The following is an 18,131-nucleotide window of genomic DNA, read 5'->3' as shown; positions in this document are numbered from 1 at the left end:
TTGCTCAAAGGGTTAACGATGGGGCATTGCCGTGAGCTGTGGAGTAGGTTGCAGACACGGCTCGGATCCCATGTTGCTGTGGCTGTGGCTCTGGCATAGGCCTCTGGCTACGGCTCTGATTAGACCCCTAGCCTGGGAACCTCCATATGCCGAGGGAGCAGCCCTAGAAAAGGCAAAGAGACAGAAAAACAAAAACAAAAAACATGCAAGGAATCTTTGTTAGCTAATGTTTTACATCACTGATAAATGACTTTTTAGGCCTTTCTAAAAAACTATCTAAAATCCATAGGCCTAGTTTGTTATATCCTCAATTTTGTTTGTGTATCCTCAATTTCCTGGCTTTGCATTATTGCAGTCTTTCAGTTAATACTGAGACATAGCAACCTATTATCTTTTTATTCTTAACTGTTGAAGGAAGGCCACATAGAGATGCGAGGTGCACACAGGCTGGTCTTTTCCCTGGAATAAATTCAAACTAGACACTATTATAGAATAATGCCCTGTTTGGAATAAAATCCAGATGCAGTTATTACGTAGATACACATTTAACAGAAAGAAGATTAACTGTTACTCCCCTACAGACAAAAAAAAAAAAAAAAACATATTTGGTAATCTTTTCTTGCACCCTTTACATTTCTCCATGGAAAACTGAGTATCACGTTTTGCCACAAAACACACAGTAATATCATCTTTTTTTTCATCTTTTTGACCATAAAATACAAAGTATAACGATAGAATCATAGCAATCTTTTGGTTTAAAATCTTATAAAGCCTTTATAGCACTCATTCTTAAAGTACAGAATTTATTTTTGTCTACTTACTTACTTTTCTCTTTTCTTCAAAAATATAAACTCTAGGAAGCTGGGACCATCAGTCTTGTATACTATGGTTTCCCAGCATGCACATAAAAAGTGCCAACACACAGTAGATGCTCAATAAATATTTGTTGAATGATACAGCAATAAAAAATCACCACAGTGGAGAAAATAAGCATAAATATTCCATTCATGCTTATTTCTTGGTTACCCTTTGGGTTCTTTAAACTATTTCTGTTCTGGTTATCTATTACTTTAAACAAGCTACCTCCAAACTTAGTACCTTAAAAAAACAATAATTTCATTATATTTTAAATAAACATAACATTTTATTTTATAAACATTTTATTATATGTTTTTAAATAATAAAATAATTTTATTATCATTTTTAGTACTTTGGGTCAGAGAATTTAGGCAAACCTTGACTAGGTGATTTTCCTGTTCTATGTAGTGGTGCCTGGGGTCACTTAGTGGAATTCCACCAGCAGCTGGTATGGTGGGTCCAAGATTGTTTTACTTACAAGCTTGGTTCCTGGTAGAGATGGCTGTAAGCCTGTACTTGGCTGGCCCCTTCTGTTTTATGTGGTGGCTCAGGGCTCCAGAGTCCAAGACAGGAGCTGCTAGTCCTCTTAAAGTTTACATTTGGGGCCACCATAGCATCATTTCCACCATATTCTTTGCTCAAACCAGTCACAGGCCAGCCCATATTTGGGAGGAGTGTCAAAACATGTATGGCTATTTTTATTTTTATTTTTTGTCTTTTTAGGGCCTCACCCACAGCATATGGAAGGTCCCAGGCTAGGGATCTAATTGGAGTTGCAGCTGCCAGCCTATACCACAGCTCACAGCAATGCTTAACCCACTGATCAGGGCCAGGTATCGAAACCACGTCCTCATGGATACTAGTCAGGTTCATTATTGCTGATCCACAATGGGAGCTCCTATACACCGTTTTTAATTCTGTACATTTTCTTTTTCCTTTTTTGGCTGCACTGATGATAGAGGGAAGTTCCTGGGCCAGGGATTGAACTGGTGCCAGAGGAGTGACTCAAGCTGCTGCAGTGACAACACGGGATCCTTAACCAGCTGCGCCAGGAGAGATCTCCTCATCTGCTACATTTCTGAGATAATGTCCAAGTAAATGTTCCTAAAGAAAACAATCCAACAAATTCAGTTCAGTATCTTTCTGGAAATTACAGTCTTCTGACTTAAGTCTCACCTAAATTCAAGGAAGGCTTCAAAATACTAAAAAACAAATGCAAAAGTTTAAAGTAGTATAATGTAAAAGATACGCAAACCTTTTAATATACATCTTATTCGCTTACTGACAACACAATGAACATTGTAAATTGGTTTAGGTTCTTAAGGTTCTTTATATGATGTGTCTGCTGTGTACATTTTTCTGGGAGATAGGTTCATAGTTTTTATTGATTTCTCAAAGATCTAATGACTAATGACTCCCTCCTTCCCAATCAAGTATTTCCCTAAGCAAAATTATGGAGTAGATAAATTCATTTTTGGAATTATCTGCCTTGATAATACTTAGCCTCATATAAAAATAATAGTGATAACAGCTGACTTAAATAAAAAAGATTACTATCAGCTGTGTGCCAGGAACAGTTTCATAATAACCCAATGAAGAACATAGTACTATTATCTTATTTTACAGTTGAGGAAACTGAGGCATATTAACTTGCTTACCGTCTAGCATATTGGCTTCAGAGGGTCCCATGCAATGCGGCCCTGTTCCCCAGTATCCCTTTACTCCTTTGTAAATAGCGGATAACAACAGCAGCCAGTATTATTGTGGGTATTAGATGAGTAAGACTGGGACAGTCCATAGCCACATTCTTAGCACATATTATGGTGTTTGTTTAATACATATGAGTGCTCCATGCTTAGCTTCTGTATTTCAGAAGGCTCTGGTATCTTTCATAGTAGAAATATGGGTGTGATAAAATGCAGGAGAGAACAAGAGGTGGGCGGGTGGGTGGATAAGGATTTGAAAGTCCAGGGCCAAAACTGGAGATATTGCTCTGCCCATTGCACTCCTAAGGTTTCACATATTCACTTAAAATTGAATGCAAATGCAACATTCTGTTCCACAATTCAATTGCTTATCTATTAATATAAAACTTGTTTACTCCAAAGTTTTCAGCATCATTGTTCTATGGAGATGTACCTTGTTGATGCCTTAGCTTCACACATACACCCCTTTGAGGGACTCAGCAGCGCAGGTTTGGGAATCTGAACGCCTAGAAGCCCAGCTAGGCCCCACAGCTTGTTTGAGCCTTACATTTTTCATATAAAGTGGAGTGGGTGGTAATACCTACTTTACTAGTCTCTTTCGCTTTGGAATTACACACATAAAACTGTCCTAAAGGTAGTTTTCAAAACTTATAAGTAGGCGAAAAACCAAATTTAGTTGCTCAAACACTAAAAAAAAAAAAAAAAAAAAAAGGTAAATACTGTTTGGTGGAATTCTTATTCCAGAATAGATATTAAAATTAATATGTGAACGTACATCTAAAATCAGCATCTTACTGCGGCTGGTAATAGAAACATTTTAAAGCTACTAAGGAGGGCATGCATCCTTCCAGATGGGTAACCCGGAGGATCTGCCCGCCTTCCGAGGTAATCAATCTCGTAACTTCGCGATCTGACCGCCGCGGCCAAAAGCCGAAGGCGCAAATCTGAGAGTGGATCTGGGTTCCGGAGCGCGCTGGCCCAGCCGGCCTCAGGGGCGGCACCTGGGCCCACGTAGCTACGCCTGCCTCCCGCCCCCGGCCTGGCCCGAGAGGACGCTGCGCGCCTCCTGACGTCATCACCGGGCGCCGCTGCCTCGACCTCCTTCCACTTCGCGGGAGAAGTTGTTGGCGCCAATGGATCCCGAGCTCCGGTAACGGATTCCCCAGCCGGCCAGCCTGCACGCCAGCGCCTTCGTCCGTGGGCTGTGATGGTGAGCCCCCGTGGGAGGCTGTACGGCTCGGGGGTTGGGGAGAGTTTGCAGGTTGGGTGTGGACCGGGCACTAGTGGCATGGAGGATTGGGGAGGATCGTGATGCGAGGCTCCGGAGGAGTGCGAAGGCAGGGAAGGGGCCACAAACTTGGCACGGGTCTCACGCCTTTCCTTGGACCGCGGCTTCAGCTCCCGGCCGCAGCCGGCGCGCAGGGCTCGTGGTGCTGCGCGTCAGTTTAACTTTTTTCCATTCTTGGGGGAAGGGAGGAAGGGAGTAATAAAGGTGATTTTGAGGGCTCAGCGGTTAAGTTGCTTTTCCTGTTTAGCGTTGCCTCGGACCTTGGTTTGAGTCCTGCCTAAAGCGTTAATTCCAAGTTTTGGGTTACGAAGGAGAAGAATGTTACAAACTTTCCTTTCTAATGAATAAGTTGTCTCGGGCCTTCGACTTTCGTCATTAACAGCTCGGTGAAACGCTCATCACAGAGCTCTTTTGAGATCAAGGGCATCAGGAGGATGTTTTATTTTGTTTGGAGGAGTTCGCAGAAATCAAAGGGATAACACGGTTTCCCCGGAGAAAAGAAAACAGCTAGTAGAAACAGCTGTACTGCATTTGACGGCTGTCATCACTTAGCATCTGATGTTAACAATACTCTTAAAAAAAACCCTCACTAACACACCATTTTAAACCAACTATTCTTTAATAAAAAATTAAAAACCCCCAAAACACCCCTCGGTGTTTAAATAGTGAAATAATTATGCAGCCTTCCAAACATGTTCATACTGGAATGGCAATAGATACAGGTGTGTGTTTGAAGTATTTTATTTTAAAGGTCAATTTATGATGGTCCATTAAGTCAGAATCTACCTAATAATCAGATATAATTTTTTCAGTAGTTTTTCAGCTTATTTCTTATAATGTCATTGTTATGGGCTGTATGTGTGTGTGTGTAATTTTATGCCAAATTGGGAAACCTTACAGCCCTTTTTTATTTCTTCTCAAAGAAGGATAAGATAATAATAGCTACTTTGTAACAGGTGTCTTCTTCAGGTCAATATGTGAGCCCTTTACTTTACATACCTTTTCTCATTTAAACCTCACAGCAATCCAGTGTTACAGATGGTAAAGGAAGCGTTTAGAGTTCAATTTGTGATAGAAGTAATAAATGATTGAACTAGGATTACAACCTTGGTTTTTCTGTTAGATTATACTACCTCCCTAAAATGATCATAATTACATTTTGGACTTCAGGCACTATGGTGTTGTGGAAAGTTTATGAGTTTTGGAGTCTTGAAGGTGAGAGTGAGGTGATGTTTTAGTCTTGCTCTACCATTTAATGCTTAAGTGGTTTTGAACAAGTGAATACCTTAACTTTTTAACCTTTTAAATCCTGTTGTTTCCTTACCTGTAAAAGGGAGGAAAATATAGCTGCCTTAAATGACTGTTTTGAGGATTAAACAAGATAATTAATGTAAAGCTTCTGTTCTTGTGCCTGGCATGAGGTAGGCAATATACAGCTCTGTGGCCAATGATGTAATTTTCTCAGGAAGGACTCTATGGAACATTACAGAGAGTTTAAGGGGCAGCAGAGATACCTCTGGAAAAAACAAGATGCCTCTGAGAACAACAGTTTAGAGTCAACTTTTGGTTATTTGAGTATATATATATAAATATATATATATATTTTTTTAGGGCCGCAGGTGTGGCATTTAGAAGTTCCTAGACTGGGGGTCAAATCAGAGCTACAGCTGCAGGCCTACGCCACCACGACAGCAACACTGGATGGGAGCTGTGTCTGTGACCTACACCGCAGCTTGGGGGCATGCCGGATCCCTAACCTACTGAGTGGGGCCGGGGATCGAACCCACATCCTCATGGATATTGGGTTCGTTTCTGCTGAGCCACAACAGGAACTCCCATTTGGGTATTTTCAATTGATTCTTTCCCTTCTTAGTACTCCTGTTCATGGTGCAGATGAAAAATAAAGCCCTTCTCGGAAAAGAAGTGGGAGTCAAATGGGTCTGCTTTACTGTTTCTAAAGGGAAAAGTTTCTGTAAGGTACTTAAGAGTTTTGGATTATATTGGTATTTAATTTAGTTCTTCTGTCTCTAGTACACAAATTAGCAGAAACCTAGACCCAAATTCTGTTTAGCATATGTTTATTGAACACCTTTATACAAGTTATCTTGTACAGTAGTTCTTAACTTTTGTTTGAGTCATAGCTCCGTTTGATAATCTGGTGAATAGTGTGCAAGTTTTCTGCCCACAGAGTACATGTGGACTCATACACACTGTTTAGGGGATTCACATATCTTCTGAAGCCCTTCCATAGATCAAAGTTAGCAACTCTTGCCCTGGGAGCTACATCTTTTTCTCACATCTTTTCCAATTAAAGTTATTGATAAAGGAATAAAATACTATATCCACAAAATGGAATGCTATGCAGCCATTAAAAAGAAAACTTTGGAGTTCCCATCGTGGCGTAGCGGAAATGATTCTGACCAGGAACCATGAGGTTGTGGGTTCGATCCCTGGCCTCACTCAGTGGGTTAAGGATCCGATGTTGCCGTGAGCTGTGGTATAGGTCGCAAATGCAGCTCGGATCTGGTGACAGCTCCGATTAGATCCCTAGCCTGGGAACCTCCATGTGCCTCAGATGCAGCCCTAAGAAGACAAAAGAGAAACCCCCCACCAAAAAAGAGAAAACTTTATGCCATGATATGAAACAATTGCCAAGATAAGTAAGTGAAAAAAGAAGATGCACAACAATATGTAGAAAAGATTCTCTGCATATTTGGGAGTTTCCTTGTGGCTTAGCAGGTTAAGGATCTGGCATTGTCACTGCTGTGTCTTGGGTTGCTGCTGTGGTACAGGTTTGATCCCTGGCTTCAGAAGTTTCACATGGTGCAGGTGCAGCCAAAAAAAAAAAAAAAAAAAAAAAAGAATATGCATATTTGTTTGAAGATACGAAAGATCCATAAAGAACTAACTGCTAACATTTGTTGCTTCCTAAGATGGGAAATGTGAATCTGAGCGGCAGGATAGGAGGGAGACATTTTACCTTTTTGAATTTTTGGGTCATGTGAATATATTGGCTATTAAAGTAATTGGAATGAACTTAGAATAAAAAAATGGCCATGTAAATGATTTGCATTGCTATGAAGATTTAATTATTTGCTCAAAATGTGAATAAAATTTGAGAAATGCCATTTTAAAGAAGCCAGCACATATAATTTATTGGCTAGCATGTTTATTTATTGAAAATATGCATAAGATTGAATTAAACACACACGAGACTTAAGGGATAGGTTTTTTTTGAAGAGCTGTTGAGAGTCTGAATACATCTAAATTGACTCATTGCCCCCTTCACATTGTCATTTACTGCGTGAATGCTCCCCTGAAGCAGTGTGGTCACCCTTTTATTTATTTATTTTTTTACTTTTTATTATTATTTTTTTGTCTTTTAGGGCCACACCAGTGGCACATGGAGGTTCCCAGGCGAGGGGTCCAATTGGAGCTGCAGCCGCCAGCCTATGCCACAGCCAGAGCAAGGTGGGATCTGAGCTGCGTCCGTGACCTACACCACAGCTCATAGCAATGCCAGATCCTTAACCCACTGCGTGAGGCCAGGGATTGAACTCGAGTCCTCATGGATGCTGGTTGGGTTTGACAACCACTGAGCCACGATGGGAACTCCGGTCACCTGTTTGTAATGTGGCTTTTGCCATAAGGCTTCTCCTACCTTTCTGATCTCATCTGTCTGTCTTTTGAGTGTGTTAAGCTGGTTCTCTCTTGGCTTTTATTTTTGCTATTTCCTTTCCTTGGAATAACCTGTCTTATTCAAATGTCAGTCATCGCTTCCTCAGAGCTTTTGGTGTCATATCCAAGAAACTCTTACCTAATCCAGAGACAAGAAGATTTGTGCTTCTTTTATAGATTTAGCTCTTCCATTTAGGACTTTGATCTATTTTGAGTTAATTTTGGTGTATGGTGTGAAGTTGGAGTTAAAAGTTTATTCTTTTCTATGTACCTCTCCAGTTTTTTGCAGACTATTTTCCCATTGAATTATCTTGGCTCTCTTGTCAAAAATCAGTTGACTTTAAGTGTGAGGGTTTTTTTTTCCTGGATATTGAATTCTGTTCCATTAATCTATGTGTCTATTGTAGTGCCAGTAACCGTTTTTAATTACAGTTGCTTTGTGGTGAGTTTTGAAGTTGGGAAGTATGAGTCTTCCAACTTTACTCTTTTTCAAAGTATTTTGCCTGTCCTGGGGCCCTTGAATTTCCATATGAAGTTTAGAATCAGCAAAGAAGCTGGCAGGATTTTGATAGGGATTGTGTTGAATCTTTAGATCAGTTTGAGGAATATTGCCATCCTAACAACATAAGGTCTTCTGATCGATGAACATGGGCTATCTTGCCATTTGTTTAGGTCTTTAATTTCTTTCCTTTTTTTTTTTTTTTTTTTTTTTTTGTCTTTTTGCCATTTCTTGGGCCGCTCCCGCGGCATATGGAGGTTCCCAGGCTAGGGGTCCAATTGGAGCTGTAGCTGCCGGCCTACACCAGAGCCACAGCAACGCAGGATCCGAGCCGCATCTGCAACCTACACCACAGCTCACGGCAACGCTGGATCCTTAACCCACTGAGTAAGGCCAGGGATCGAACCCACAACCTCATGGTTCCTAGTCGGATTCGTTAACCACTGCGCCACAATGGGAATTCTGGTCTTTAATTTCTTTAAACAATGTTTTGTAGTTTTCAGAGATTGGTTTTACACTTCTGTTAAGTTTACTCCTAAGTATTTTGTTCTTTTTGACGAAACTTTAGGTGGAAATTTATGTTATGCTAATTTCTGCTATATAGCAAAGTGATTCAGACACTATACATATACACATATACGTATATATACATTTGCTATACAGCAAAGTGATTCAGATACACACACATACATATATAAGCATTTGTTTAATATTTTCCGTTATGATTTATCACAGAATATGTATGTATATATATTTTTTCCTTTTTTTGGCGGAAGGCGGGGAGGCTCCCACCTTTGCCATACGGAAGTTCCCATGCTAGGGGTTGAATCAGAACTGTAGCCACCAGCCTATGCCATAGGCATAGCAATGCCAGATCCAAGCCATGTCTGGGACCTACACCATAGCTCATGGCAGTGGCGAATCCTTAACCCCCTGAGTGAAGCCAGGGATCAAACTCCCATCCTCATGGATCTTAGTAGGATTTGCTACTGCTGTGCCCTGATGGGAACTCCCCACATAATACTGAACATAGTTGCCTGTGCTATACAGTAGGACCTGGTTTATCCATCCTCTATATGAGCTTTCATCTGCTAATCTCAAACTCCCAATCCTTCCCTCTGCCACTGCCCCCTGCAGCAACCACAGTCTATTTACTGTCTGTGAGTCTCTTTCTGTTTTGTAGAAAAGTTCATTTTATCATATTTTAGATTCCTCATATAAATGATATCATATAGTATTTGTCTTTCTGACTTCATTAGTATGATAATCTCCAGGTCCATTCATGTTCCTGCAAATGGCATTATCTCATTCTTTTTTATGGCTGAATATTTCATTGTATGTACATACTACATCTGCTTATACATTTTTCTCTCGATGGACATTTAGGTTGTTTGCATGTCTTGGCTATTGTGAGTAGTGCTGCTATGAACATAGGGGTGGATGTACCTTTTTGAATTATAGTTTTGTCAGGATATATGCCTAGTAAAGGGATTGTTAGATCGTATGATAGTTTTAGTTTGAGAAGCTGCCATACTGTTTTCCAAAGTGGCTGCACCAGCAGCTTACATGCCCACCAACAGTATAGGTGGGTGATAGAATTGTTTTCTTAATAGCACTTTTAGATTGTGTACTGCAAGAGTTTAGAAGTACATTGGTTTTAGTATATTTATCTTGTATCATGCAACCTTGCAGAACTCATTTAGGTTCTAATAGTTTTTTGGTGGATTCCTTAGGATTTTCTCTATTTTTTTTTTTTTTTTGTCTTTTTAGGGCCTTACCCACGGCACATGAAGGTTCCCAGGCTAGAGGTCTAATTAGAGCTATAGCTGCCGGCCTAGGCCAGAGCCACTGCAATGCCAGATCTGAGCCCCATCTACGACCTACACCACAGCTCACGGAAACGCTGGATCCTTAACCCATTGAGCGAGGCCAGGGACTGAACCCGCAACCTCATGGTTCCTAGTCGGGTTCGTTTCCGCTGCACCATGACAGGAAATCCAGGATTTTCTCCATTTAAGATCATTTCATCTACAAATAAAGAAATTTTACTTCTTCCTGTCCAATCTCTATATTTCTTTGCCTAATTGGTTTTATTTTTGCCACAGTGTTGAATAGGAGTGATGAGAGTGGATCTGTCTTTTTCTTGATCTTAGGGGACAGAATTCCAGCAACTTATTTTTTATTTTTAAAGTATTAGGCCTTAATGTAATATTAACTACTTTAAAATTATTTCTTTTGTCTCTGCAGTGCTGCCATCAGTCAGACAGTTTTAGTCAGAGTTTCTTTTGTGGCTCAGTGGACATGAACCTGACTGGTATCCATGAGGATGTGGGTTCGATCCCTGGCCACGCTCAGTGAGTTAAGGATCTGGCATTGCCATGAGCTGTAATGTGGGTCACAGATGTGGCTTGGATCCTGCGTGGCTGTGGCTGTGGGCAACAGCTGCAGCTCCAGTTCAACTCGTAGCCTGGGAATTTGCATGTGCCATGGGTATGGCCCTAAAAGCAAAAAAAAAAAAAAAAAAAAAAAAAAAAAAATTTTTTTTTGTCAGATACATAGTTTTTCTTTTAAGTGGCTTTCAAGAGAAAGGATTTTTATATTTGGATACATTTTGTGAAGTGTGTTGATAATCAGTTTCTGCTTGTGGAGGACAACTTAATCAGAAATATTTGTATTTCTTTTTTACTTTGAAAATAGAGAAGTAAAGCAAAAATATAATTATTTTGGCAGTTACCCCAGAGAGCACTGCAGTGCTTATTTTGCATGATATCCTGTACTCTTCAAAGTAAGTCAACACAGTGGCATGATTTGCTTTCTCTTTGCATTTTTGGTAGGCAAATGTAACTTGTGTGTTGGTTGAGCCCGTCAACAGAGGAAAAAAGTTATTAGCTGTTTGGTTATACTTCAAAGTAAATATACATCAGCTCTTGTACCTTGACCTTTTAAAGCTAAAAGGTCATTATAGCTTCTGTGCAGGTTTAGAAGTATTTATTGCAAATTTTTTTTTCATTTCTAACTAATAGAGTTATAACCAACCAAGTTAGAATCTTCTAAAAAATGCGTGATTTTTTTGAGTACTTGGCAAGGTCTGGTATTTTGTCTTGACTTATGTATATTAAAATTGGGCTGCTTGATAAGTGATGCTTCTCTCTAATAGTGTTGTAGAGGTGTTACATGTTAGGGTAGGAGAGTGCAACAAATATTTTTGCTTACATTTAAGAGCATCTTAAATTTCAAAACTTGTATTAAAATGTCTTGTTGGCATTCTTAGTTTTTTCATTTGTGAATTAAAGAATGTTGTAGACTTGTTATGTGGATTAAATTAGTTATTTTTTAAAAATCATTGTCCAGCACAGAGTAAGTCTTAATAGCACTTTTAGATTGTGTACTGCAAGAGTACACAAGAGGGTTTGTTAAATAAGTAAATAAAAATGAAGCCTTAAGTCAGGGCACTGACAGTAGAAATAGCGGGAAGAGGACAGCAGTATTTGGGAGACTAGGTTAGGTGGAATGATTAGGTGGAGGGTCAGAATGGGGAGGAAAAACAGTGTCTCTTTTTATGTTTTGGGGAAGGGTGGTGCTATGTGCTGAGGAGGGAAATAAAAGGAGAGCAGCAAGTCCCAAACGAATGAGAGCTTAGTTTTGGACCTTGTGAGTTGGAGGCTCCTTTGGGGCATTTGGCTAGAGGTGTATATGGCAAACCATTGGCAGCATGAATATGGAGCTCAGAGGTCTGAGTGGAGGTGAGGTTTAGAAGGTATCTGTGTTTTTCGGGGATACTGACACTGAGATGGATGTGAGTTAACTTGTGCAGTGTGAGTATGTACGTCAGAAGTTTTTTGACTTAGGGCTCATGGAGAGCCGTTAATAGGCTTCAGAGAAAAGCCCTGAGGAAGAGGAAGTCGTGTACCAAAAATGAAAGTATTTTGTTTTTTGTAGCTACCTATGGTGATAGGATGAGTGTACCATATGATAGGTCAGCTCAGTAATTTTCCTCAGAAATAATACAGAGTAATTGTTAATTTGATACTCAGAATTTCTTAAAACAAAAAGCAGTAGATAAAGTCATGGCAAAAAATTAATCTCAAAGTTTATTTTAATACACAATCTTTAAAAACAAAATTACCATGAATTTCATTTTACATAATTAAGAACGTCTCTTTCTGAGCCCAAATATGGACGTCAGTGATAGGAAGACCACTCATGGGTTCAACCAATATTAACGAAGCATCTGCTTACCTGAGGTGCTGGCCCTGTACGTGAGATACAGTGGTGAGGAAGAGAGGCAAGCTTGCAGCAGTGTATTAAAGCTCAGATTTCTCTGTCAAAGTTATCTCCTAATAATCATTTTGGGAGCCACTTCAGGTGTTTCTTCTTTTGGTAAAGCGTCCCTGAGGCTCTCTCTGTTAGGTGCTTCTGGTGTTCTTAACAGTTTTGTCTTAACACTGTTTTTTGTGTTTGTTTTTTGGTTTGTTTTTTTTTAGGGCCCTCAGCATATGAAAGTTCCCAGGCTAGGTGTCGAATCAGAGCTGCCAGCCTGGCCACAGCCACAGCCACAGCAATGCCAGATCTGAGCCGTGTCTGCGACCTATACTACATCTCATGGCAATGCCAGATCCTTAACCCAGTGAGCAAGGCCAGGGATCAAACTCACATCCTAATGAATACTAGGCGGGTTCTTTCTACTGAGCCACAATGGGAACTTCTTTTTTTTTTTGTTCTTTTTCGGCTACCCTGTTGCACATGGAGCTCCCAGGCCAGGGATCAGATCTGAGCCACAGTTGCAACCTAAGCCACAGCTGTGGCAATGATGGCTCCCTATCCCACTGTGCTGGGCTGGGGATCGAACCTGCATCCTAGTGCTCCCAAGGTGCTGCCAATCCTGTTGTACCACAGTGGGAACTCCAGCACTGTTTTGTGTTTAATTCTGGTTTTTTTTTCTTTTTTTTTTTTTTTTTTCTTTTTCTTTTTATAGCTGCACCTGCGGCATATGGAAGTTCCCAGGCTAGGGACCTAATCAGAGCTGCAGCTGTTGGCCTGCGCCATAGCCACAGTAACACATGGATCCAAGCCGCATCTGAGACCCACGCTGCAGCTTGCGGCAACACTGGATCCTTAACCTACTCAGTGAGGCCAGGGATTGAATCCACATCCTCATGGAGATACTTTTGGGTCCTTAACCTGCTGAGCCACAACAGGAACTCCTGTGGGTTTTTTTTTTTTTTGGTCTTTGGTCTTTTTTTTTTAAAAGGCTGCACTTGTGGTATATGGAGGTTTCCAGGCTAGGGGTCTAATTGGAGCTGTAGCTGCCAGCCTGTGCCACAGCCACAGCAACACTGGATCCAAGCCTCATCTGTGACCTATACCACAGCTCACAGCAACTTGGGATCCTTAACCCACTGAGTGAGGCCAGGGATCGAACCCAAAACCTTATGGTTGGTTTCTGGTGGGAGTGCCATGACGGGAACTCCCAGGAACTCCTGCATTTGATTCTTTATATACTAACTTGTCTCCCATGTAGCTTCATGAGGGCATTTTCCTGTTTGTGTCGTAAGGCCCTGGCACAGGGCCTGCCTGTAATCACACAAGGGTTAAATGTATTAGGAATAATGAGAAGGGAAATGTCATTGCTTGTTGTGGGGTGTGGCTGCTTTTGCATAGATCCATAGAGTTACAGGAAAACTCTGAGAGGGCAGTCATGGTCAAGTGGAGAACTATGAAAGGGATTTTGAGTCAGAAGATCAGGTTCCATTCTGGAGTGCCACCTCTGATCCCCAAATGAACCTCTGAGGCAGGTGGCATCATGAGGAAACTAAGGGCCAGAGAAGTTTAAGAAATTCATCCGAAATGTCTGGTAGTAAGTGTCAAAACTGACAAAAAGCTTGTGTGTATTTGACCTAATTCCACTTAACTTCTCTATAAAATGGAGATAAATCATTCTATGTGCTTTAATACTTCATAGAATCAGCAAGAGAGATAAACCTATGTACAGTAGCTGTAAGTAAAAGCGTGAAAAACTTATTATTAGCTGTCTGTGCTAAGATTTATTTTAACTTTTGTGTGATTTTTGCTAAAATCTTTTGCTTTATTTGAATTGACCTGTTTAATAACTATTGAAAAAGAAAATAAGAGTTAATTACTACTCTTTTTGGTTTCCCCAAATAAAACTATTTCTTTTATCATTTATTTTAAAAATGAAATTACTGAGACATAGGGTATGCAGATTAAAATTTTTTTTAATTTTAATTTTTTACTTATTTTTATTGACATTTAAAATTTTGATAAATATTGTTGGATTGTCTTAGAAAGTTTATACCAATTTTTACTTTAATTAGCAATGTGAGCGTCTGATTCCCCACGTCTTTGACATATCTGGGCATTATCAATCTTTTAACAGAGAAAAATAATCAAATTTTAATTATTATTTGTGAAGTTGAGCATCTTTTATGATGTTGGTTAATTGCATTTCTTTGTTTTTTTCTTTTTCTTTTTTCTTCTTTTTTTTTTTTTTTTTTGGGACAGCACCCATGGCATATGGGAGTTCCTAGGCTAGGGGTCCAATCGGAGCTTCAGCTGCCAGTCTTCGTTATAGCACAGCAATGCCAGATCCCAGCTGCATCTGTGACCTACACAGCCGCTCACAGCAATGCTGGATCCTTAACTCACTGAGTAAGGCCAGGGATGGACCTCATATCCTCATGGATACTAGTTGGGTTTGTTAACTGCTGAGCCACAATGGGAGCTCCACATTTCTTTTATAATTTGCCTACTGGTGGCTTTTGTTTTTCTACTGGGGTAATCTTTTTATTGATTTGTAGGAGCCCTTTGTATATGACATATTATAGATATTTTCACATTAGTTCCTTTTAGTTTAACATTGTTTATGGCATCTTTTATTTTTATGTAGTCAGATGTGTCTGTTTTTATGAATAGTTTCTAGCCTTGATGTTCTGCTTGGAAAGACTTCCATTTGCTAAGATTATAAAAGTAAATTTAAAAATTTGTTCCTTTTTCTACCCACATACTTAGCAGGAGTTATTCTCTGAAGGTAAGAGTGATGTTTAGAGCCATTATTTGGGAGTTTGATTAGTTCCTAGACTTGTTCTTCATTTTATGAACTCTTTGAAGACCTGGAACACCAGACAGGGAGACTAATTGAACAGTAAGAGTGAAGTCACACTATTAATTAAGGCCAAATTGGTGATCTTTGCTTCTTAGATGTTTATACCTTAGTTGGCTGCTCATATTGGAGATAATCCCTGAAAAGATATGAGTAGAATGACTTTCATTCTATATGAAAATTCTTTTCCAAAATTTAGATTTTTAGTAGCTACTGAGTTAGCTGAGGATTCTGTAATTGAATTGTTCTGCTGCCATCAGAGTGTAAGGGCATGGGGAGTGGGAGAATAGAGTAGAAAAAAGGGAAAGGAAAAGAAAGGGATTGTGATTAGGAAGAATTACTTAGGAAAGAAAGTTTGCAACAATGCTGAGAATCGGCAGTATGGTACAGAGGGCTCAATGTTAGCAACAATTCCATTTCCTAAATGATGTCTTTTCTTTCTCTTTGTGGTTTTAAGCATTCGTGGTTCTAATATAGATGGAAAACCACCACTAACTGTAACTTAATTATTAATATTCACTGTTGGGGAGTTCCTCTTGTGGGACAACAGAAACAGACTGGTATCCATGAGGATACGGGTTCGATCCCTGGCCTCGCTCAGTGGGTCTGGAATCTGGTGTTGCCATGAGCTGTGGTGTAGGTTGGAGATGTGACTCGGATCCCGAGTGGCTGTGGTGTAGGCCAGCAGCTATAGCTCTGATTCAGTCTCTAGCCTGGGAACTTCCATCTGCCGTGGGTGCAGCTCTTAAAAAAAAGAAAAAAAAAAAGGCAAAAAAAAAATTAAGTTTTGATATTTTCATGGTGTGTGTGTATTCCGTGTGTGTGTTTATGTATGTTTAAAAAAATCACTACTGTTTGAATGAAGATTTATTTGGTAATTTCAAAAGTGAAACTCCAATGTGAAACTCTCATTTCCTCCAGAAGCAATAAAGTAAGTAGTTGTCAGCCTCAAACTCAATTCTTTGCAAATTATATGGAAGACTGTGGCTTTCTGGCTTTCTTTATCATCTATCTTTTCTTTAGCACCTGACACAAATGTCTCAGTTTCAAAGCTGAAGTATCCATTCTGCAAACAATAGTTTAGATTTTATTAGGATGGATTTGTGACTTTTCTATATTAAGAAACTTATAAAAGAGGGTATAAAACCAAGGAAGGCTGAACCGTTGAAAGAAATGAACATGTCTGTACATCATTTATCTGTTTTGTTTATTGGCTTAACCACAAAGCTGCGTGTGCATGTGTGTGTTTGCATAACAGTCTTGTTTGGGATTTTTGACATTTCAAGAGTATGACAATTTACTGCAAGGATGTAGAAAAAAATTGTTAACTTTCTTACATTTCACAAAGTACTTTTTTTTTTTTTTTTTAAATCCTTTGTCTTTTTAGGGCTGTACCTGCAGCATATGGAAGTTCTTAGGGTAGGGGGTGAATCAGCTGCCGGCCTGCACCACAGTCATAGCAACGCTGGATCTGAGCTGTGTCTGCAACCTATACCACAGCTCATGGCAATGCCGGGTCTGTAACCCACTGAGTGAGGCCAGGGGTCGAACCCACAACCTCATGGTTCCTAGTTGGATTTGTTTCCACTGCGACACAATGGAAACTCCCTCACAAAGTACTTTTAACAGTTGTATTCCTCACTACAGTAAAGAGAGGTAGGTTGGAACAGGTAGAAAGGATTGAAAACTCAGAATTACAACCATTAAGGATAGGAATAGGGAAAACGGTCCAGTTGGCTTTTTTTTTTTTTTTTTGCTCTTTAGGGCCCATGTGTGGCATATGGACATTCCCAGGCTAGGGGTTTAATTGGAACTGCAGCTGCTGGCCTACACCACAGCCATAGCAACTCGGGATCTGAACTGCTTCTGCGACCTATACCACAGCTCATGGCAGTGCCGGATCCTTAACCCACTGAGCAGAGCCAGGGATTGGACCTGTGTCTTATCCTCATGGATACTGGTTGGGTTTGTTTCCAGTGAGCCACAATGGGAACTCCTGGTACAATTGACTCTTGAACCCAGTTCTTTGGAATTCAGATCCCTAAATTCTCACTATTCCTGTGTTCCTTAAATTCTTGCCTATGAGCAGGGATAACTGTAAATGGAGATGTTTCAGAGACATGAAGGGATAATGGCTCGTAAATGAGGGGGATGGTAAAGTTTTTACTGAGCCAAAATAGTGATAGTTGTATAATTAATCCTCATAAAGTGTTAGTCTCACTTTACAGATGAGAAAACAGATTAACTTGCTCAAGATCACACAGCTAGAAAGCACTAGAGCAGAGATTCATGCTAGGGATTTCTCATTCTTTTTTCTTTTTTTTTTTTTTTCATCTTTTTGCCTTTTTCTTGGGCTGCTCCTGCAGCATATGGAGGTTCCCAGGCTAGGGGTCGAATCGGAGCTGTAGCCGCCGCCTACACCACAGCCACAGCAACACAGGATCCGAGCCGCGTCTGCAACCTACACCACAGCTCACGGCAATGCCGGATCTTTAACCCACTTCGAGAGGCCAGGGATTGAACCAGCAACCTCATGGTTCCTAGTCGGATTCGTTAACTACTGCACCACGACGCGAACTCCGGGATTTCTCATTCTTATTCCTTTTCCCTACACCACAGTTTCTTCGAAGCTAAAATCTAATGGGGTAGGGGATTATACTGCTTTTCATTAGGCACATTGTTTTTAACTCAGGTAATTTTATGAGTTAACTTTTGCCTATAAAAAGAATTCTGTTGCATGCCTGGAACTGTCTCATTATGAAGAATACTGTGTGATGGAAGATAGTATGAGAGAAAGAATGTATACCCATGTATGACTGGATCACTGTGCCGTATAGCAGAAATTGACAAACACTAAATCAACTATACTATAATAAAAATTACTGAGGGTAAACCAGTGTGTATATATGGAGTTGTTTCTTTTTATAATCGAAACTAGAATTTTATGCAGTCGATATCTGTTTATGAATCTCCTTTCTTGCT

The 18,131-nt window shown here is 40.0% G+C and overlaps 1 protein-coding gene across 2 annotated transcripts in view; it reads left to right on the top strand.

Annotated features, from left to right (window-relative positions):
- The window catches only part of RFC1 (replication factor C subunit 1), an 83,564-nt gene continuing 69,016 nt past the window's right edge, over positions 3,584-18,131 (top strand). Inside the window, exon 1 of one of the 2 annotated variants that reach the window (XM_005666588.3) lies at positions 3,584-3,774. In XM_005666588.3, coding sequence (XP_005666645.1) covers positions 3,772-3,774 — 3 coding nt within the window. In that variant the 5' untranslated portion in view covers positions 3,584-3,771. The remainder of the gene's footprint in view (positions 3,775-18,131) is intronic. The other variant, XM_005666589.3, reaches the window with a different exon arrangement.

Source organism: Sus scrofa, chromosome 8 (assembly GCF_000003025.6).
Source record: "Sus scrofa isolate TJ Tabasco breed Duroc chromosome 8, Sscrofa11.1, whole genome shotgun sequence".
Classification (NCBI taxonomy): Eukaryota; Metazoa; Chordata; class Mammalia; order Artiodactyla; family Suidae; genus Sus; species Sus scrofa.
The sequence above is the reverse complement of the archived record's forward strand: the minus strand, read 5'-3'. Positions and strand labels throughout refer to the sequence as shown.